This window comes from Tupaia chinensis, unplaced genomic scaffold, assembly GCF_000334495.1.
Source record: "Tupaia chinensis unplaced genomic scaffold, TupChi_1.0 Scaffold000477_1, whole genome shotgun sequence".
NCBI classification, from domain to species: Eukaryota; Metazoa; Chordata; class Mammalia; order Scandentia; family Tupaiidae; genus Tupaia; species Tupaia belangeri.
In genome coordinates this window covers 1531816-1550950 of record NW_006159986.1, presented here as the reverse complement: position 1 = coordinate 1550950, position 19135 = coordinate 1531816, and the positions used below count along the sequence as shown (strand labels likewise).

General features: G+C 44.5%; 1 protein-coding gene across 1 annotated transcript in view; it reads right to left on the bottom strand.

The window, feature by feature from the left end:
- CASC3 (CASC3 exon junction complex subunit) overlaps positions 1-19135 on the bottom strand; it is a gene marked incomplete at its 5' end in the record, with an annotated part of 25786 nt that overhangs the window by 5286 nt on the left and 1365 nt on the right. The window contains 8 exon segments of the mRNA XM_006155926.2: positions 803-1014; positions 1238-1336; positions 1571-1685; positions 2044-2108; positions 4380-5065; positions 5488-5664; positions 6231-6382; positions 6473-6631. Coding sequence (XP_006155988.2) covers positions 803-1014; positions 1238-1336; positions 1571-1685; positions 2044-2108; positions 4380-5065; positions 5488-5664; positions 6231-6382; positions 6473-6631 — 1665 coding nt within the window.

Below are 19135 nucleotides of genomic sequence, written 5' to 3'. Positions count from 1 at the left end.
TGCGTGCCCAAGATCCCAAGAGGAGAATGGAGGAGAAGGGAATGCAACATGCTCATCCCTCCTGGGAGGTGATTTCTTGCTTTCTGTCTCTTGGTCTCTTTCTGTCTTTCTGGCGAGTGCACACACCCTGTATCAAAATAAAACTAAAAAACAAACAAACCAAAAAAATCAAAAAACAAAAAACCTCATGCCAGGCCTATGTGTGTGCATGCCCAAAACTCTGAGAAAATGGAAGAGAAGGAGATGCGGCATGGCCATCCCCTTTGGAGGGTGATTTCTGGCTTTCTGTCTGTCTCTCCAGCAAGAGAACGTGCCCGATGGCAAAAATCTGTACCTTAAAAAAAAAAATGGGGACCAGCAGATGGCATAATGGTTATGTCACTGGACTCCCATGTAGTCAACCGCAGTTTGAATCCTAGACCCAGTGGCTTAAAACTCACACTGGGCACGTGTGTGTGCCCGCCCAATATCACAAGAGTGACATGGAAGAAAAGGGACTGCAGCGAGGCCATCTCCCCTATAGGGTGATTTCTCAGTTTCTGTCCCTTGATCTTTCTCTGTCCCAGTGCACACAATCTCCAGCAAAAAAAAAAAAAAAAAAAAGACAAGAAAGAAAGAAAAAGATGATGGAAATTATGTAACATGTATCTCTAATTCCTGACCACCAAGAGGCATCCTGACACCACATGCCAATCAGTGGCACTGAATGTTCTCTCAAATTCTTTATATTCTCTCCATACCACATTCCTGTTTGATTTAAAGGTTGTGTAACCTACAAAAATCTGCTCATTAGTTATCTTACCTGTGTATTAGGATAAAGATGAGGTGGTGGAGGAGGCAGTGCTCCTGGAGCATAAGGGTAGCTGGGATTACCAAAGTTCATGACGCCTGGAGCAGAAAAGTAAGTAGGAGCAAGCAACTGCTGAGGTGGCGGCTGTCCTGGAGACATGGACACCGGTGGGGGATAGAGGCCTGGATTGGTCAGAGGTGCAGGTGTCTGGTGGGGATGTAAACCTGGACATGGAGAGGAAAACACAAATTAAAGATGACAAGACCATTCTCGTGAGATAGCTTGGAAGAATGTGCACAACACGAATAGGCTCAGCACGGACCCAAGCATTTGCTGCCCTAGCAGCCAGAAAGGATAGCCTCACAGGCTAGCAGCACTTGATAGGACTGTGGTGCCCCAACACATCCTCACAGACAGGAAGCTCATGAGCCAAGGTGCAAAGCTTACCTGGGTGAGAAAGATGCATCTCTGGCTGCACAATCATACCCTGAGGAGGCAGTGGGGCAGGACTGTCACCGTGGGTATAGATTGGTCCCTGGAACTGCACTGTAAGATATCACATTGGGACTCTCATAAACACTTACTCTTCATAACCCTTGAACAAGTCTCCTTGTCCCCCAAGCAGTTTAAATGATGTTCTCAATTCTCCATTTGAAGAAAACAGCAACCAGACAATATCTGAGAACTACTATAAGTCAGAAGGGAAATTCAGGAAACAGGAGACTGGTCTTTTACTCTGCACTGCCAAGAAAATTACCCCAGCAATAAGAAAAAACTCACATGGATCATAGTAATGTCCCTCCATGATACTGATATGCACAGGAGGGGCAGGGGGTTCTGGAACAGGTCTTTGCCGCTGGGATGAATAGCGTTTGGCTCGACCACCCTGGACACCCTGAGATAAAAAGAGAGGCCTGAAGAAGACAACTTCTGGAGGACTATTTTATACTTGATTATATATATCCTAGTATCAAGTTCCACCTTTCTTTAGGTGCAAAACACTTAGTACATGGCAAATGTTTACAAGTGTTTAATAAGGATGCAAAATAAATTAAAAAAAAAAAAAAAGATCAATGACAAGCATCAAGTTTTGAGCCTAACCCTTCTCCCCTATATTTCTGAGACTCAAAGCAACACAAGTAATCAATGCAAAAACTGATTTAAAGACATTCTCTTTGTTTACACAGTGAACACGAACAGGTTGACATGCAGCCCCCTCCTCCATCTACCCGCTTCCCGTCACCTTTCAGTACCATTTCTTCCATCCGGTTAAACTGAGGTGGAGGTCCTGCTCCCATGTGTATGTGGTTGGGCATACCTGTAATACAGCAAAAAAGTCACTGCTGATGAGCAGTGGAACCCAAGTGAAACCCAAGACGCTGCCAAGAAAACTGTAAGTTGAAGAATCAATGGCTTTCTTCTTTTTTTTTTTTTCAGTTTTCTTTTTTTTTTTTTCTCTAGAGTATGTACACTCACCAGAGAGAAACAGAGAGTGAGAAATCACCCCCCTCCACCCCAGGAGAGATGATCACATGGCAATAACTTCTCATCTATTCTTCTTTTCAGATTTTGAGTACTCATATACACTTCTAGCCACCAAGTCCAGGATTCAAACTACGCACTTTGCCATATGGGATCCAACCATTTTAACCACCATAACCCCCTGGCTTTTTCTTCTTTTGAACCAATAACAAGGACCTGAAATCCCTTTAAACCATCTCTGCTGCTTGTCAGCACCAGCATTTGGATATCTGCCCCCACTACTCATCATCTTTTTTTAAAATTAAAACTTATTTAATTTTATTTATTAATTTATTTTAATTCAACGAGAGAGAGAGAGACAGAGAGAAAGAGGGAAAGTGAGAAAGCAAGCCACCAGGTCCAGGACTGGAACGGTGGCTGGCCATGTGGACTGTCTAGGGCCTTAGCCACCTACCAGCCCCGCCCGTCATCTTTAATACAGTAATAAAATTCTTGAATTTGGGGGCCGGCAAGAGGCATGGTAGTTAAGGGGGCTAGACTCCCACATGACCAACTGAGGTTTGAGTTCTGGACCTGGCGGTGTGGTTTCTCACTCTCTGTCTCTCTCTCTGGTCAAAATAGAATAATAAATGAATAAATAAATAAATAAAACTGAATAAGTAATTATTAAAAAAAAAAAGCTATCAGTATGAGAACATACTCTATCCATATCCATAGAGCAACTCCAGGCCATTTAGGCTACACTGGTTCTGACATCCAAAAATCACCTACACTGGAGAAGGGTTCAGAAACTCCCAGTCCAATGAGGATATCCTTTTTTTTTTTTGGAGAGGTTTTTGCTATAGGGTGCATGTGCGCGCCAGAAAGACAGAGAGAGACAGAGACATAGAAAGCGAGAAATCACCCCCTGGGGGGGATGGCCACGCTGCAATCCCTTCTCCTCCATTCTCCTCTCGGGAACTCGGGCACGCACGCACACACGCCCGGCATCAGTTTAAGCCGCTGGGTCCAGGATGCGAACCACAGTCGACTACATGGGAGTCCAGCGACATAGCCATTACGCTAACTGCTGGTCCCAGGATATCCAATTTTTAACTTGTTTCAGGAACTAAGGAAAATGTTCCCCTGTCTGTCTGGCTGGAAGAAGACAAAGCAAAATGGGCAAAAGGGGCAACAAGAGCAATAGGAAAGAAACTCCACAGTTCTCCAGAACTATGCTGTCCACTATGACAGCCATTAACTACTTGTGGCTATTTCAATTCCCATTCATTAAAATTCTCAAAATCGAGTCGGCAGATGGAGTGGTGGTTAAGGGCACTGGACTTCCCACATGGCCAACCACAGTTTGAGTCCCAGACCTGGCAGCTTGCTTTCTCGCTTTCCCCCTCCCTCTCTCACTCTGTCCCTCTCTGGTCAAATTAAAACAAACAAATAAATAAAACGTTAAATAAAATAATTCTTTTAAAAAAATTCTCAAAATCCTGAGAGGATAGAGGCAAAGGGACTGTGGCATGGTCATCCCCCCTGGCAGTGTGATATCTCACCCCACCCATATCCATCTTTCTCTGGTGAGTGCACATACCTTATAGCAAAAAAATAAATAAAAAGAATAAGACCATCATTATTTTAGGTCATCGGGAAAATCATGACATATTTCTGTTTTTTCATTAAAAAATGTGTCATGACATTCCCAATGTCTCAGTAGAAAGTTCTATTGGGCAGTCTGTCTCTGTAAGATTAAGTAAATTACAGAGGCTTTCCTTTCAAACAAAGTAAAGACTCTGATCCAAATTCATTTAAGTTTCTATCTTTAAACATTTAACCATTAGCTCAAGTAGTAAGAACATTTTCTTTTACTTTTCCCACGGAGCAGCAAAGGATTCTGTACTCAAAAGTTCAATAATGACTGATCAGTAAGGAGTGGGACACTCTTGGGTAACAGATAAAACGGCTGAGGATGGAAGAACGTTCCTATGAATCCATCTTATTCTCTCAGTTCATGGTAGCTATTTGTCAGACATCACATTCTAGAGACACTTAAGTATCACACATCTAACCCTGATGATGCAAAGGGAAAACAGCTAGCCACCAACCTGGCGATACCTACCCCGAAGCTCCCGTGGTTGCAGGAACGAAGGCTGCCCAGGACTCCAACTCTGCTCTGCTATATTTAGTTGTGCCACATCTTGCTCAAGTCCGCCTGTGCTAGAATCAACGGGAGCCTCCCAGTTCCCAGTCTTAGTAGCTGGAGGTGGGGTAGTTTCTGGTACTGGAGGTGCTGGGGTCAGCCCTTCTGGTGGAGGGGGCATTTCCTCTGCAACCTTGACTGCATCTCCAACTTTGGCTCGGGTTCTCCTTGCCCGGGAATAAGACTTCTTCTCAATGGGCCTGTCAGGGGCTGGTGGTACAGTGTCAGGAGCAGTAGTGGGTGTCTCTGAAGCTGCCTCTTCTTTCTCAGGACCACCGAGCACTGAAGCATCTACTTCTGGAGATGGATCCCTCACAGGAGTCTGCTCCAGGCGCCGTGACCGGTAACTAATCTCATGCTTAAGAGTCTCACCAGACCGGCCACCATGCTGCCCACCAGCCTCCACAGGCCTAAAACCAGCACGACCTTCCTTGAAGCCCCCGGATCGAGGGTAATTCCTAGGTGTAGACATGCGGCCAGTACCTGCAGCATTCCTGTTAATAAATGTCCTTGGTGGGAGGGTGCCCCCAGTACCCTGGTGGCGATGGGACTTATTTGGCCGCTCACCAATCCAGTTTGGATCTCTTTGTGGAGGACTCCCAAATCTAAAAAAAAATAAATAGAATAGAAAAACTGTTAAGGAAAAAACAAGGCCAGCTCTATGGCCTGGTGGTTAAGGGAGCGACATCCCGCGAGGTTGACCACACAGCTTAATCCCAGACCCAGAGCTTGAAAAATACACTGCATGCATGAACATGCATGTCCCAAATCCCAAAAGAATGAAGAAACAGAGAAGGGACTGCGGCATGACCACAGCCCACTGAGGGGTGCTTTCTCTCTCTTCCTCTCTGTTAAGCACACATGCCCACTTACAAATTGAAACAAATAAAAAAATTAAATAAATGGAACCATAATTAGGGAGGCTTCCCATATTCCTCACCTATTCATTTACTGGCTAGAAAGGCATTTCAAAAAGCAGAATTCTTCTCTAAAAATATCAACAGTCTAAACTCCAACGTTTCCTCACCGGGGTTTCCGGATTCTTCGGGGTTTGATATCATCAGGATTATGAGCTGAACGGATGTCATAGCCATAAAGAGCAATGAGCTCCTGTCGAGACTTTGGGGCCTGCTCATCCTCCCGGAACTTGTCATGTTCCCAGCGACCCTCATCCTTCCACAGTTTTCGCTGGCGCCCCTTGGGCCTAGACAAAATCAAGGAAAATTGCCTTAGGTTGGCAGAATCTGTCAAGCAGAGATATTCATAAAACGGCATCAAGTAGGGAGACAGTGAGTGGGAACTTTATATAGTCTCTCATCTTCCCAGACAGACTATAAGAACTAGGCCTCCCCCAACCTGAGAGTGAGTCACAACACCTCAGGGTCTGCTGGACTCAAATACAACAGAGCAGAAATGAGAAAAGGTTTTAAGACGCTCAGCACCTCTAAAACACCTCTCTCCTAAAAGGCAGCCCATGAACACCTCAGAGGTCTTGCTTTGAGTTTCAGATTCATGAAGGACAAAGCGTGATAAGAGGAGATGAGTTCTGGAGACAGACTGCTCTGGGTGTGGATACCAAATATTGAGAGATACCAAATATTCTAAGCCTCACTTTCCTCATTTGTACAAGAGGGATAATTACATACTTACTTTAAATGTGGTGAATAGTAAATGGGATAACGCACATACGACACTTAGCCCAGTGCCTGGTTTACAGTAAACACTACATACATACTACACGGCAGCAGCAGGAGCAGCGAGGGCTGTTACCTGACTTCCTCGTCCTGAGTTTGCCCTCGAAGATCATGCTCAAAGAAAAGCCCTTTCCGGGGTATGTATGCTGGATTCTTCCGGTCTTCATCATCATCCAAATGCTTAGGGCCCTTTTTGCCCACTTTATTCTCTACAGGCTCTGTGCTCTCCTGAAGGACAAATAAAGGGCTCCTTACTCCTCCAGGGCTGAGAGCCCCTATTCTAGTCCCCAGGTGGAAGACTGGGTGGTATGTACTGACCTGTCCATCCCCACTCTGCCTCTCTCCAGTTACAGTGCCTTTGGTGTCGGGTTTTTCTTCTCCTTTCTCTTCTTTCACTGAAGAATTAGCAGCATCATTAGCTTCTGATTTCAGCTCCACTTTGGAATTTTCTTCTTCACTGTACTCCCCTTCTTCACCCTGAGGAAAGTTCCCTGTTAGCTGTGAAGGTAAGATCTGACTGCTGCATTTAATTTTCCATTCTTTTTTTTTTGTTTTGGAGAAGTTTTTTTATTTTTATTTTTTGGTATAGGGCACGTACACTCATCAGACAGACAGAGAGAGACAGAGAGACAGAAAGCGAGAAATCATCCCCCAGGGGGGATGGCCACGCCGCGATCTCTTCTCCTCCATTCTCTCGGGATCTTGGGCACGCACGCACACGCGCCCGGTGTGAGTTTTAAGCCACCAGGTCCGGGACGTGAACCACGGTCGACTACGTGGGAGCCCAGTGACATAGCCATTACGCTAACTGCTGGTCCCTAATTTTCCATTCTTTAGGAAAACATTTTCTGACAGATTCTTATCACAAGAATTAAAAACTGGGCCAGCCAGTGGTGTGGTGGTGAAGGCGGCTGAATCCCATATGGCTGACTACAATGTGAATCTCAGACCCGGCAGCCTGAAAAAAACACGCTGGCAGGCCAGAAGTGGTTAAAGCACTAGACACCCACGTGGTGGACTGTGGTTTGATTGCGGGACCTGGCAGCTTGAAACTCAGACTGGACACATATGTGTGCATGCATGCCTGCCCAAAATCCTGAGAGAAGAGTGGAGGAGAAGGGATTGCAACATGGCTATCTTCCGCAGGAGTGATTTCTCTTTCTCTCTGGAGAGTCCACGTGCCCTATTGCAAAAATCTCTCTCTCAAAAAAAATAAAAATTAAAATTAAAAAAGAGGGATAAGCAAATGGCATAATGATTACATAGCTGGACTCCCAGGTAGCTGACTGTGGTTTGAATCCCAGACCTGGCAGCTTAAAACACACTGGTGTGTGTGCACATGTGTGCCCCAAGTCCCAAGAGAATGGAGAAGGAATTGCAGTGTGGCCATCCCCCTGGCTGGGTGATTTCTTATTTTCTGTCTTTCTGACAAATGTACAGGCCCTACAGCAAAAATCTCTCTCAAAAAATAAATGAGGGGCCGGGAGCTGGCACAGTGGCCAAGGGCACTGGACTCGCATCCCACATGGCTGACTGAGGTTCAAGTCCTGGACCTGGTGTAATAAAGTTAAATAGTTCTTTAAAAAAAAAAAAAAAAATTAAGAAAGAAAAATAAACTGGACATAGTGTGTGCCCAAAATCCTGAAAGAATGCAGAAGGGATGGCGTGGTGCTTTCTCACTCTCCCTCCCCTCTAGCAAATTAAACAAAGAATTAAAAACAAACATATGACTATTCTTTTTTTTTTTGAGAGGTTTTTGCTATAGAGTGTGTGCGCTCGCCAGACAGAGAGACAGAAAGCGAGAAATCACCCCCCAGGGTGGATGACCAGCCCGCAATCCCTTCTCCTCCATTCTCCTCTTGGGATCTTGGGGGCACACACACACACGTGCCCGGCGTGAGTTTTAAGCCACTGGGTCCGGGAGGCGAACTGCGGTCTACTACATGGGAGTCCAGTGACATAGCCATTACACTAACTGCTGGTCCCAAACATATGACTATTCTTTAAAATAAAATTTAACTTTATTTATTTATTTATTTTTAGAGGTTTTTGCCATAGGGCTCATGCGCTCGCCAGACAGACAGAGAGACAGAAAGCGAGAAATCACCCCCCAAGAGGGATGGCCATGCCGCAATCCCTTCTCTTTCATTCTCTTCTTGGGATCTTGGGCACACATGTACACACGCCCGGCGTGAGTTTTAAGCCGCCGGGTCCTGGACGCAAACCGCGGTCGACTACATGGGAGTCCAGCGACATAGCCATTACACTAACCGCTGGTCCCTAACTGGTATTTATTTAAATTTGACCAGAGAGGGACAGAGAGAGAGAGAGAAAGAGGGGAAAAGAAAGAAAGCAAGCCGCCAGGTCTGGGACTTAAAACGTGGTCTGCGAGGTGGGAGTCCAGCACCCTTAATCACTATGCCACCTGCTAACCCCATATGGCTATTCTCCAAATGTATAGAGGATAAGGGCACTATGAAAAAGTAAAAAGCACATTTGGGCTTGCTAGCAGTGCGGTGACTTGTGGCAGTTGGGGTGGCTGGATCCCACATGGCCATGGCTGACTATAAAGTTCAAGTTCTGGGTCCAGAGGCTTAAACAACCATGTCATGTTGTGGGTGTGTATGCACACATGGTCCCAAAATCTCAAAAGGGATTGCACTTTGGTCATGCTCCCTCAGGGGGTACTTTCTCTCACTTTCTCTCTCCACCCCCCTTCACTTTTGAGTGCATGTGCCCTTACAGGAAACATTGAAAAAGAGAAGAAAGATGAGGCCAGCAGGTGGCATGGTGGATAGGGATGCTGGACTCCCACATGGCCGACCATGGCTCAAGTCCTGAACCTGGCAGCTCGCTCGCTCTCTCTCCCTCCACCCCCGACTCTGTCCCTCTCTAGTCAAATTAAAAATGAATAAATAGATAAAGTTAAAAATAATTGTTTAAAAAGAGAGAGGGAGAAGAAAGAAAAAAACTAACACATTTAAAAATACATATAGGGGTGGGAACCAGCAGTTAGCGTAATGGCTATGTCGCTGGACTCCCACGTAGTTGACCGCGGTTCACGTCTCGGACCCGGTGGCTTAAAACTCACGCCGGGCGCGTGTGTGTGCGTGCCCAAGATCCCGAGAGGAGAATGAAGGAGAAGGGACTGCGGTGTGACCATTCCCCCTGGGGAGTGATTTCTCGCTTTCTGTCTCTATGTCTGTCTCTTGTCTATCTGGTGAGCGCACACGCCCTATAGCGAAAACCTCTCCAAAAAAAAAAAAAAAAAAAACCAAAACATATAGGGGCCAACAACCATAGCCTATTGGTTAAGGGAGCAGATCACAAATGACTTCAGTATGAATCCTAGCCCCAGTGACTGGAAAAACATGCCAGGTGCATGGGCATATACGCCCCAAATCACAACAAGATGGAGAAACAGGAAAGGGACTGCGGTGTGACGATGCCCTGTTGGGGAATGCTTTCTCTCCTCCTCTCTCGGGTGAGCATTCATACCCTCCAATAATTAAAAATACATACATCTTGAGGACCAGCAGTTGGCATAATGGCTCTGTCACTGGACTTCCATGTAGTCAACCGTGGTTCAAGTCCTGGACCTGGTGGTTTAAATTCACACCAGGCACGTGTGGGTGGGTGTGTGTGTGCCCAAGATCCTGAGAGAAGAATGGAGGAGAGGGGATTGTGGTGTGGCCATCTCCCCTGGGGGATGATTTCTCACTTTCTGTCTCTGTCTCTCTGTAGAGCGCACACACCCTTTATCAAAAACCTCTAAAAAAAAAAAAACCAAACAAAAAACCAAAAAACATATGGGCCAGAAGTGCCACGGTGGTTAAGATACTAGACTCCCACATGGCCACCTATGGTTCAAGTTCTAGATCTGGAGGCTTTTTTTTTTTTTTTTTTAAAGAGTTTTTTGCTATAGGGCGCGTGCGCTCGCCACACAGACAGAGAGAGACATAGAAACAGAAAGCGAGAAACCACCCCCAAAGGGGATGGTCACACCACAATCCCTTCTCCTCCACTCTCCTCTTGGGATCTTGGGCATGCATGCACACGCGCCCAGTGTGAGTTTTAAGCCACAGGGTCCAGGACACAAACTGCAGTCGACTACGTGGGAGTCCAGCGACATGGCCATTATGCTAACTGCGGGTTCCCAGTCTTTTTTTTTTTTGTGGAGGCTTGTTTTCTCTCTTTCTCTGTCTCTCTCTTTCTTGCTCTGTTGACTACGTGTGCTCTATAGCAAATTTAACCAAAATAACAATAAAATTAAGTAATTATTTTTAAAAAATGCATATATATATATACGCATACATACACACACACACATCACACCGTATATGTATTCCTGCAACACAGAAAAGGAATTGTTAACAGCAGCAGACTTGGGGGAAAGGATTCAGAGTATATATGAGTAAAAGGGTGACTTTCTAGTGCGTGACATATGGAAGAAACTTAATCTTGACAACTTTTCCCTCTCCAAGAATTGTACTTTTTTTAGGAGAGATTTCTGCTATAGGGTGCATGTGCTTGCTGCACAGACAGAGAGACAGAAAGCAAGAAATCACCCCTCAGAAGGGATGGTCATGCCACAATCCCTCCTCCACTCTCCTCTCAAGCACATGTGCCCTGTGTGAGTTTTAAGCCCTCAAGTCTGGAACCTGAACTGCAGTGGGCCATGTAGAAGTGCAGTGCCTTAACCACTACACTACCTGCTGGGCCCTCCAAGCATTCTCTCTTAAACATGCAGTGCCTGATAACTACACTAGGACTCAAGGTGTGAATTCTTCCATCTCAAAAGGGCTTACAGCAGACATTCTCAACCTTTTACATTATGCAGACCCCTTTTAGGATCTATAACTTTACTAGGTCCCCGGGAGCTTAGTACAGTAACTGAGAAAACATTTATAATGACAAGCAACTGCTATACATTCAACAATATTTTGAAATAAGTTCACATTTTATTAATTAAATATAGCCAACAACAATAGGACATAAAGGTGAGGGATGCACCTTTAGTCTATACATAATGAGAGCTGAAATGTGTATCTGTAAACTCCTTCTTTAAGTTCTTTTTTTTTAGAATTATTTTCTTTAACTTTATTTTTAATTTGACCAGAGAGGGACAGAGCGATGGGGGCGGGGGGGGGGAGCTGCCAGGTCCAGGACTTGAACCATAATCGGCCATATGGGAGGTCTAGCCCCCCAACCACCATGCCACCTGCCCTCTATCTGCAAACTCCTTCTAATGACTCCATGACTTCCCAAGACACTACTACCCTAAGGTGAGAACAGTAACTTACATTTCTGACATCTATGACATGAGTACTACATTTTCTGCACTACAAGATTCCTACAAGCAACAACTCTGTCCAGAATCATATAATTAGAAAATTTTGATTTAGAAAACCTCAGAGAACAATTGTATAATCATCACATCTTCGAAACAAAAACTAAAGTCCAAGTGCTCTCTTCCTCTCCTCTCCAAGATCTTCTTCCCACTTACCACATGTAGACTGGATAATCCTGCTCATAACAAAGAACTGAACTTATCCACAGAAAGGAAGGTCAGCAGGTCATCGCTAAATGGATGCCACAAGACAGGGTCTGGAAACAGAAATGTGTCTAAACAGAGAAAAGCAGCAGCTGAAGTCTCCTGAGAGGAGACTGGAGAAAGGATTGTGGTGTAGCCATTCCCCTTAGGTGATTTATTGCTTTCTGTCTCTCCGGCAAAGACACGTACCCTATAGTAAAAATCTCCCCTAAAGAACAAAAAACACTTCTCTTTTAAAAAAGAAAAAAGAGGTTTAAAAAAAAAAAAGTTATTCTACTCTTCTGCCCTCGCAGAATTTGGACCTTAGGAGGCAGAGCTCTAAGCTAGGTTAACAGATCTACGAGGACAAGGACATGGAGTTCAGGTGAAATGACCTAGTCTCCACGGGTGGGTTACCTGGGTTATATGATAGATATATTCACACTGGTCTTTCCCTTCTACGTGGTCTGACATCTGACCTGAACCAGCCTGCCCTCTCCCTCCAGACCCAGGCTAACCCCAGGATTCTAGAGTCAAAGAGATCAGGCTCAAAGTGAGATCGTTGATTGAGTCACTCTCAATCGCTTCAAGTTTCTGTTCTTTCTTCAAATAGAGTTCAGTCTGCCTGATTCGTCCAGATAAGCTAATTCTTTGCCCCCATTTTTCTCTGCTCTGCATCTGGCTGTTTTGGCCTCAGATTCCGAGAAAGCTGATGAGAACTGAGGTGGGCTGCCTCATTACACATGAGAATCAAGCCTGTACCTACAGAATTTAACAATCCAGCATCCTTGATTCTCCCCATTTCCCTCAATTACATGACGTTTTCCCTCCACGTGAGATGGGGATGGGTGGGTGGTAATCATCTAGTTCTCTCCTTTATCCTATGTTCCCTGCAAATTTTAAAACAGAAATTACGGGAACTTGCTGCTTGGTGTGTGTGTGTGACTTTAATTCATTACTCCTCCCCTCGCCAATACACATCTGGTTGAATTCAAACACCTTGAAATAGTATCAGCATGGTTAACCAGGGAATTTTGTCTCAGGCTCCTCCCACTCCAGTCTGTGGTAGAATGTCAAATGAGGTAGCTTCTTATTTATTCCAAATAAGAAACCAATTTTGTTTCCAGAGCAGTACAGAAAGATACAAATGGCACAGTTCTGAGGAGGTTCCAAATGAAAGTCAAAGCCTGGTCTGACTCAAGGCAAGGTACTAACCTAGGGTCATACTACTTTGCTAAGAGAAGTCATCAGAAACATTCTCCAGGGGAGATGAGCTAACCTCCCCTAGAGCATCCACCACTTTGTTATCTCTCGTTCCAGCATTTACTAGCTTTCCTCTAAGGTAATCGCTTCCCTTGAAGAATTCTCATGCAGAGGTTTTAGATCATTCCACTTGCCACATATTTCAGAATAGAAGCCCTAATTCTCAGTATTTCTTGCAGATCTAATTTCCCTAGCTCACTTTAAACCCCTGCTCCTCTAAAGCACTTATCACCTACGGCTTCTGCCCCAGCCACTCTGACATTACCTGAAGCTGTTAGCGCTGGGGTCATAGCGTTCACCTCCACTTTTTTTTTTTGCTACAGGGCGGGTGCACTCACAGAGAGACAGAAAGCGAGAAATCACCCCCCCCAGGGGGGATGGCCATGCCACAATCCCTTCTCCATTCTCCTCTCGGGATCTTGGGCCCCCACGCACATGCACCCAGTGTGAGTTTAAGCCACCAGGTCCGGGACTCGAACCACGGTCGGCTATATGAGAATTCAGCGACACAGATATTATGCTAACTGCCGGTCCCGACCTCCACTTTTTTTAGGGGGGGAGGGGGAGAGGTTTCTGCTATAGGGCGCGTGCGCTCACCAGAAGGACAGAGACAGACAGAAAGCAAGAAATCACCCCCCAGGGGGGATGGCCACGCTGCAATCCCTTCTCCATTCTCCTCTCAGGATCCTAAGCACACATGCAAATGGGCCTGGTGTGAGTTTCAAGTCACTGAGTCCAGGACTTGAATTGTGGTCAGTCATGTGGGAGTCCAGCAACATAGCCATTATGCCAACTGCTGGTCCCAGCTTTTTAAAAATTTGCCATAGGGCCCACATGCTCACCAGGCAGACACAGAGAGAGGAAAAGAAAGAAAGCAAGCTGCCAGGTCCAGGACTCAAACTGTGGCTGGCCAGTGAGAGAGTCCAGCACCTTAACTATCACACCACCTACAGGCCCTGTGCCCATAATTTTTTTTTTTTTAAGAGAGATTTTTTCCTGAGACCAGCAGATTGTGTAACGGTTACATTGCTGGACTCCCACATGGTTGACCGCAGTTTGAATCCTGGACCCAGTGGCTTAAACCTCATGCTGGGTGTGTGTGTGTGTGACCCCAAGATCCCAAGAGGAGAATGGAGGAAAAGGGTTTGTGGTGTGGCCACCCCCCTGGGCGATAATTTCTCTATTTCTTTCTCTCTTTGGCGACCGCACACACCCTATATGAAAAAAAATCACGTGGTCGACTACATGGGAGTTCAGTGACAGCCATTACGCTAACTGCTGGTCCCTGTCTCTCTTTCTGATGCTCACAGACATGCACTATCATGAATAAAGTAAACAAAAACTCACATACAGGGGCCAGTAGGTGGTGTGGTGGTAAAGGTGCTGGACTCCCACATGGCCAACTGTAATCTGAGTCCCAGACTTAGGAGCTTGTATTTTTCACTTTCTCTCTCTTGTGAGTGTGTATGCTCTATAGCAAATGAAAATAAAAATAAAATAAGTAATTCTTTAAATAAATAATTTAAATATTAAATTATTAAAAAGTATTAAATTATAAAAAATAATTTACTTATTTAGGTAAATAAGAATTATTTGTTTAATTGTATTAGGGTGTTTGGTTTTTTTTGGGTTGTTGTTGTTTTTTTAATTTGACCAGAGAGAGACAGAGAGAGAAATGGAAAACCAAGAAAGCAAGCTACCAGGTCTGGGACTCAACTCATAGTCGATCATGTGGGAATCCAGCACCTTTAATCACTATACCACCTACCAGTCCATAAATAATTATTACTTTTTAAAAAATAATTATTTTATTTAACTTTATTTATTTATTTTAAATTGATCAGAGAGGGACAAGTGAGAAAGAGTGAGAGAGAGGGAACGTGAGAAAGGAAGCCGCCAGGTCTGGGACTTGAACCATGGTTGGCCATGTGGGAATCCGGTGCCTTTAAACACCATGCCACCTGCTGGCCCGATTATTACATTTTTTTAAGTCATATACAGGGGCTAGTAGGTGATATGATGCTAAGGGCTCTGGACTACCACATGGCTAACCATGGTTCGAATCCTGAACCTGGCCTCTTGCTCTCTCTCATTCTGCCCCTCTCTGGACAAATTAAAATAAATAAATAAAGTTAAATCAAATAATTCTTTAAAAAAAAAAAAGTCACATACAAAATAATGAAGTTAGACCCTTATTCTAACCCACACAAAAAATTAACCAAAGACACTTACAAGAAAAAATAAAGGTAAATCTTTATGACTTTAGGTTGGACAAAGGAATCTTGGATGTGACACCAAAAGCAAGAACGATAAAGTATAAAGCAGAACATCTTATTTCATCAAAAGTAAAACCTCTGTGCTCGAAAGCAAGGAAAAAAAACAAACAAACAATACACAGAATGGGAAAAAAAATATTTGCAAACTGTTAAGAGACTTAAATCTAGACTATACAAAGAATTCTTACAACTCAATAATAATAAGACAACTCATTTTTAAAATGGGCAAAGTGGGGATCAGCCAGTGGTATAAAGGACTCTTACATGGCTGACCAAGGTTTGAGTCTCAGACTTGAAGGCCTGAAGAGCACACTAGGTTCATGTCCAAAATCCCAAGAGGAGACTGGAGGATAAAGACGGCACGACCATCACCCTGGCAGTGATTTCTCACTTTCCCTTTTGTCTCTGGCAAGTACACTGCACTAAGGCAAAAACCTTAAAAAACAAAACCAAAAGAATGGGCAAAGTGTGCTGGCTGGTGGCATGGTGGTTGAGACAGCAGGATCCCATGTGGCTGACCATGCAGCTCAAGTCCTAGACTAAGCAGCTTGAAAAACATGCTGGCTTGTATACACTCGTGCCTAAAATTCCACTGTCAGAAATGGAGACTAGACTGTGGCATGACGATGCCCATAGGGGTATGCTTATTTTCCTTCTCTTTCTCCCCCAAAACCTCCACAAGCACATATACCTGCTGGCAAAGGGAAATAAAAAAAGGCGAAATATCTGAATAGTCATTTCGCCAAAGATATACGGTAACCAATAAGCACAATAAAAAATGCTCAGCGTCATTAGTCATTAGGGAAATTAAAACAACATGGGATACTGTTTTATACCTATTAGGACAGCTAGAATAAAATAAATAAATTAATTTAAAAAAAAAAAAAAAAAGGCTTGCAGGTGGCATGACGGTTAAAGACACTGGACTCCCACATAGCCGACCGTGGTTTGAGTAGAGAAACTAGAACTACCATATGTTGCTACTGGGAATTAAAATGAGTTATTATGGGTGCCAGCAGGTGGCATATGGTTAAGGTCCTGGATTCCCCACCTGGCAGCTTGCTTTCTCACTTACCATTTCTTTCTCTGGTCAAATTTAAAAATGAGGGAACCAGCAGTTAACGTAATGGCTATGTCGCTGGACTCCCACGTAGTCGACCGCAGTTCGTGTCCCGGACCCGGTGGCTTAAAACTCATGCCGGGCGCATGCATGCCCAAGATCCCGAGAGGAGAATGGAGAAGGGATTGCGGCATGACCATCCCCCGGGGAGTGATTTCTCACTTTCTGTCTCTATATCTCTGTCTGTCTGGCGAGCACAAGCCATATAGCAAAAACCTCTCAAAAAAAAAGTTTTAAAATGATACTAATAAATAAAATTAAATAATTCTAAAAAGCAAACAAACAATAACAACAAAAACTAGAGTTGCTATGACTCAAAAATTCCATTCCTAAATACATATTCAAGAGAAGCAAAAATATATATTCACACCAAAACTTGTACACTGATGCTTACAGCATTATTTATAATAACCATAAGATAGAACCCACCCAAGGGTCATTAATAGATAGATAAAATGTGATGTATACATACAATGGAATTGTATTATTCAGCCCTTAAGAATGAAGAAAACTCTGCTACATGGATGAACCTAGAGGACATTACGCTAAGTGAATAAGCCAGATACAGAAAGATAAATACTACACGATGTCACTTGCATGTGGAATCTAAAGAAGTTGAACTCAGAATAGAAAAGTTTTGCCAGAACCAGCAGATGACCTAATGGTTAGATTGCTGGACTGCCATGTAGTCAACCACAGTTCAAGTCCCAGACCCAGCAGCTTAAAACTCACGCTGGACAGGTGTGTATGCATGCCCTAAATCCTGAGACAATGGAGAAAGAATTACAGCATGGCCATCCTTCTTGGGGGGAGGAGGTTCTTGCTTTCTGTCTCTCTGGCAAGCACACACACCCTATAGCGAAAATCTCTCTCTAAAAAAAAAAATAAGGTTATTGCTAAGAAGCTGGGCTGTGTGCCCAAAATCCCAAGACAAAAACAGAGGGGAAGGGACAGTAGTGTGCCTATCCCTCCAGGAGTTTCTCTCTCTCTCCTTGTGAGCATGTGCTCTATAGTAAAAAAAAATATTTTTTTGAGAGGTTTTCACTATAGGGCGTGTACACTCGCCAGACAGACAGAGACAGACAGAGACAGAAAGCGAGAAATCACCCCCCAGGGGGGATGGCCACGCCACTATCCCTTCTCCTCCATTCTCCTCTCAGGATCTTGGGCACGCACGCACACGTGCCCGGCGTGAGTTCTAAGCCACCAGGTCCGGGACACGAACCGTGGTCGACCACGTGGGAATCCAGCGACATAGCCATTACGCTATGCTGGTTCCCTATACTAAAATTTTTTTTAAAAATGGTGGTTGCCAGAGCTGGGTGGTGGAGACCTAATGTATATAATGGTAGTTATAGTTAATAATAATACACTATAAACTCAAAATATGCTGAGAGATTGTGTGTTTTAATCAAATACACAAAAGGGTAACTATGTGAGGTAAAGGATAGGTTTATTTGACTAAGGTGGTTATTTTGCATTGTGTACATGTATCAAAACGTGTTGTCGGGACCAGCAGTTGGCATAATGGCTATGTCACTGAACTCTCATGTAGCTGACCACGGTTCAAGTCCTGGACCTGGTGGCTTAAACTCACGCGGGGTGCGTGTGCGTTTGTGCCCAAGATCCTGACAGGACAAAGGAGGAGAAGGGATTGTGGCGTGGCCATTCCCCCTAGAGGGTTATTTCTTGCTTTCTGTCTCTCTGTATCTCTCTGTCTTTCTGGCATGTGCACACACCCTACAGCGAAAACCTCTCCAAAAAAAATTAAAAAATAAAAAGTGTTGTCCACTCTGAGTGTATATAATATTTAGTTATAAATTATACCTCAACAAAGCTGAGGGAAAGGAAAGGGAAACTGGATGATGGTCTAGCAGAAAAACATAATGTACTATGAGGCTGACCCACATGGGAGGATTCCTGGTTGGTGTTGGGAGACCTCTCTCAGTATGCCATGCATGTACATGCCCATGACCCAGGGATGGTTAAGGCTAGCTAGGAGTTGCTTGCAGAACTGGAACCCTGCTAGTGGTGCCATCTCTCTCACTTGTGAAAGAAAGAAATTTGGGTCCAGTAGGTAGCAATTTTTTTTCCCTTTAAAATTTAACTTATTGGGGGACCAGCAATTAGCATAATGGCTATGTCACTGGACTCCCACGTGGTTGACCGCGGTTCGTGTCCTGGACCCGGTGGCTTAAAACCCATGCCGGGCGCGTGTGCATGCGTGCCCAAGATCCTGAGAGGAGAATGGAGGAGAAGGGATCGCGGCGTGGCCATCCCCCCTTGGGGGTGATTTCTCGCTTTCTGTCTCTCTCTGTCTGTCTAGCGAGCACACACGCCCTATGGCAAAAAAAAAAAAAACCTCTCAAAAATAAAATAAAATAAAAATAAAGTTTAACTTATTGGAACCAGCAGTTGGCTTAATGGCTATGTCTCTGGACTCCCATGTAGCTGACTGCTGTTCGAGTCCCGGACCCAGTGGACTAAACTCACTCCGGGCGCATGTGTGCCCAAGATCCCAAGAGAATGGAGAAGAAGGTATTGCGGTATGGTGATTTCTTGCTTTCTGTCTCTCTGCCTTTCTGGCGAGCGCACGTGCACCAGTCAAAAAAAAATTATTTTTTAATTTTAAATAATTGTTTCAATTTAATTTAATTAATTTATTTTAATTTGACCAGAGAGGGAGAGAGGGAGGGAGGGAGGGAGGAAGTGAGAAAGCAAGCTGCCAGGTCCAGGACTCGAACCACAGTCAGCCATGTGAGAGTCCAGCACCCTTCACCCTTCAACAC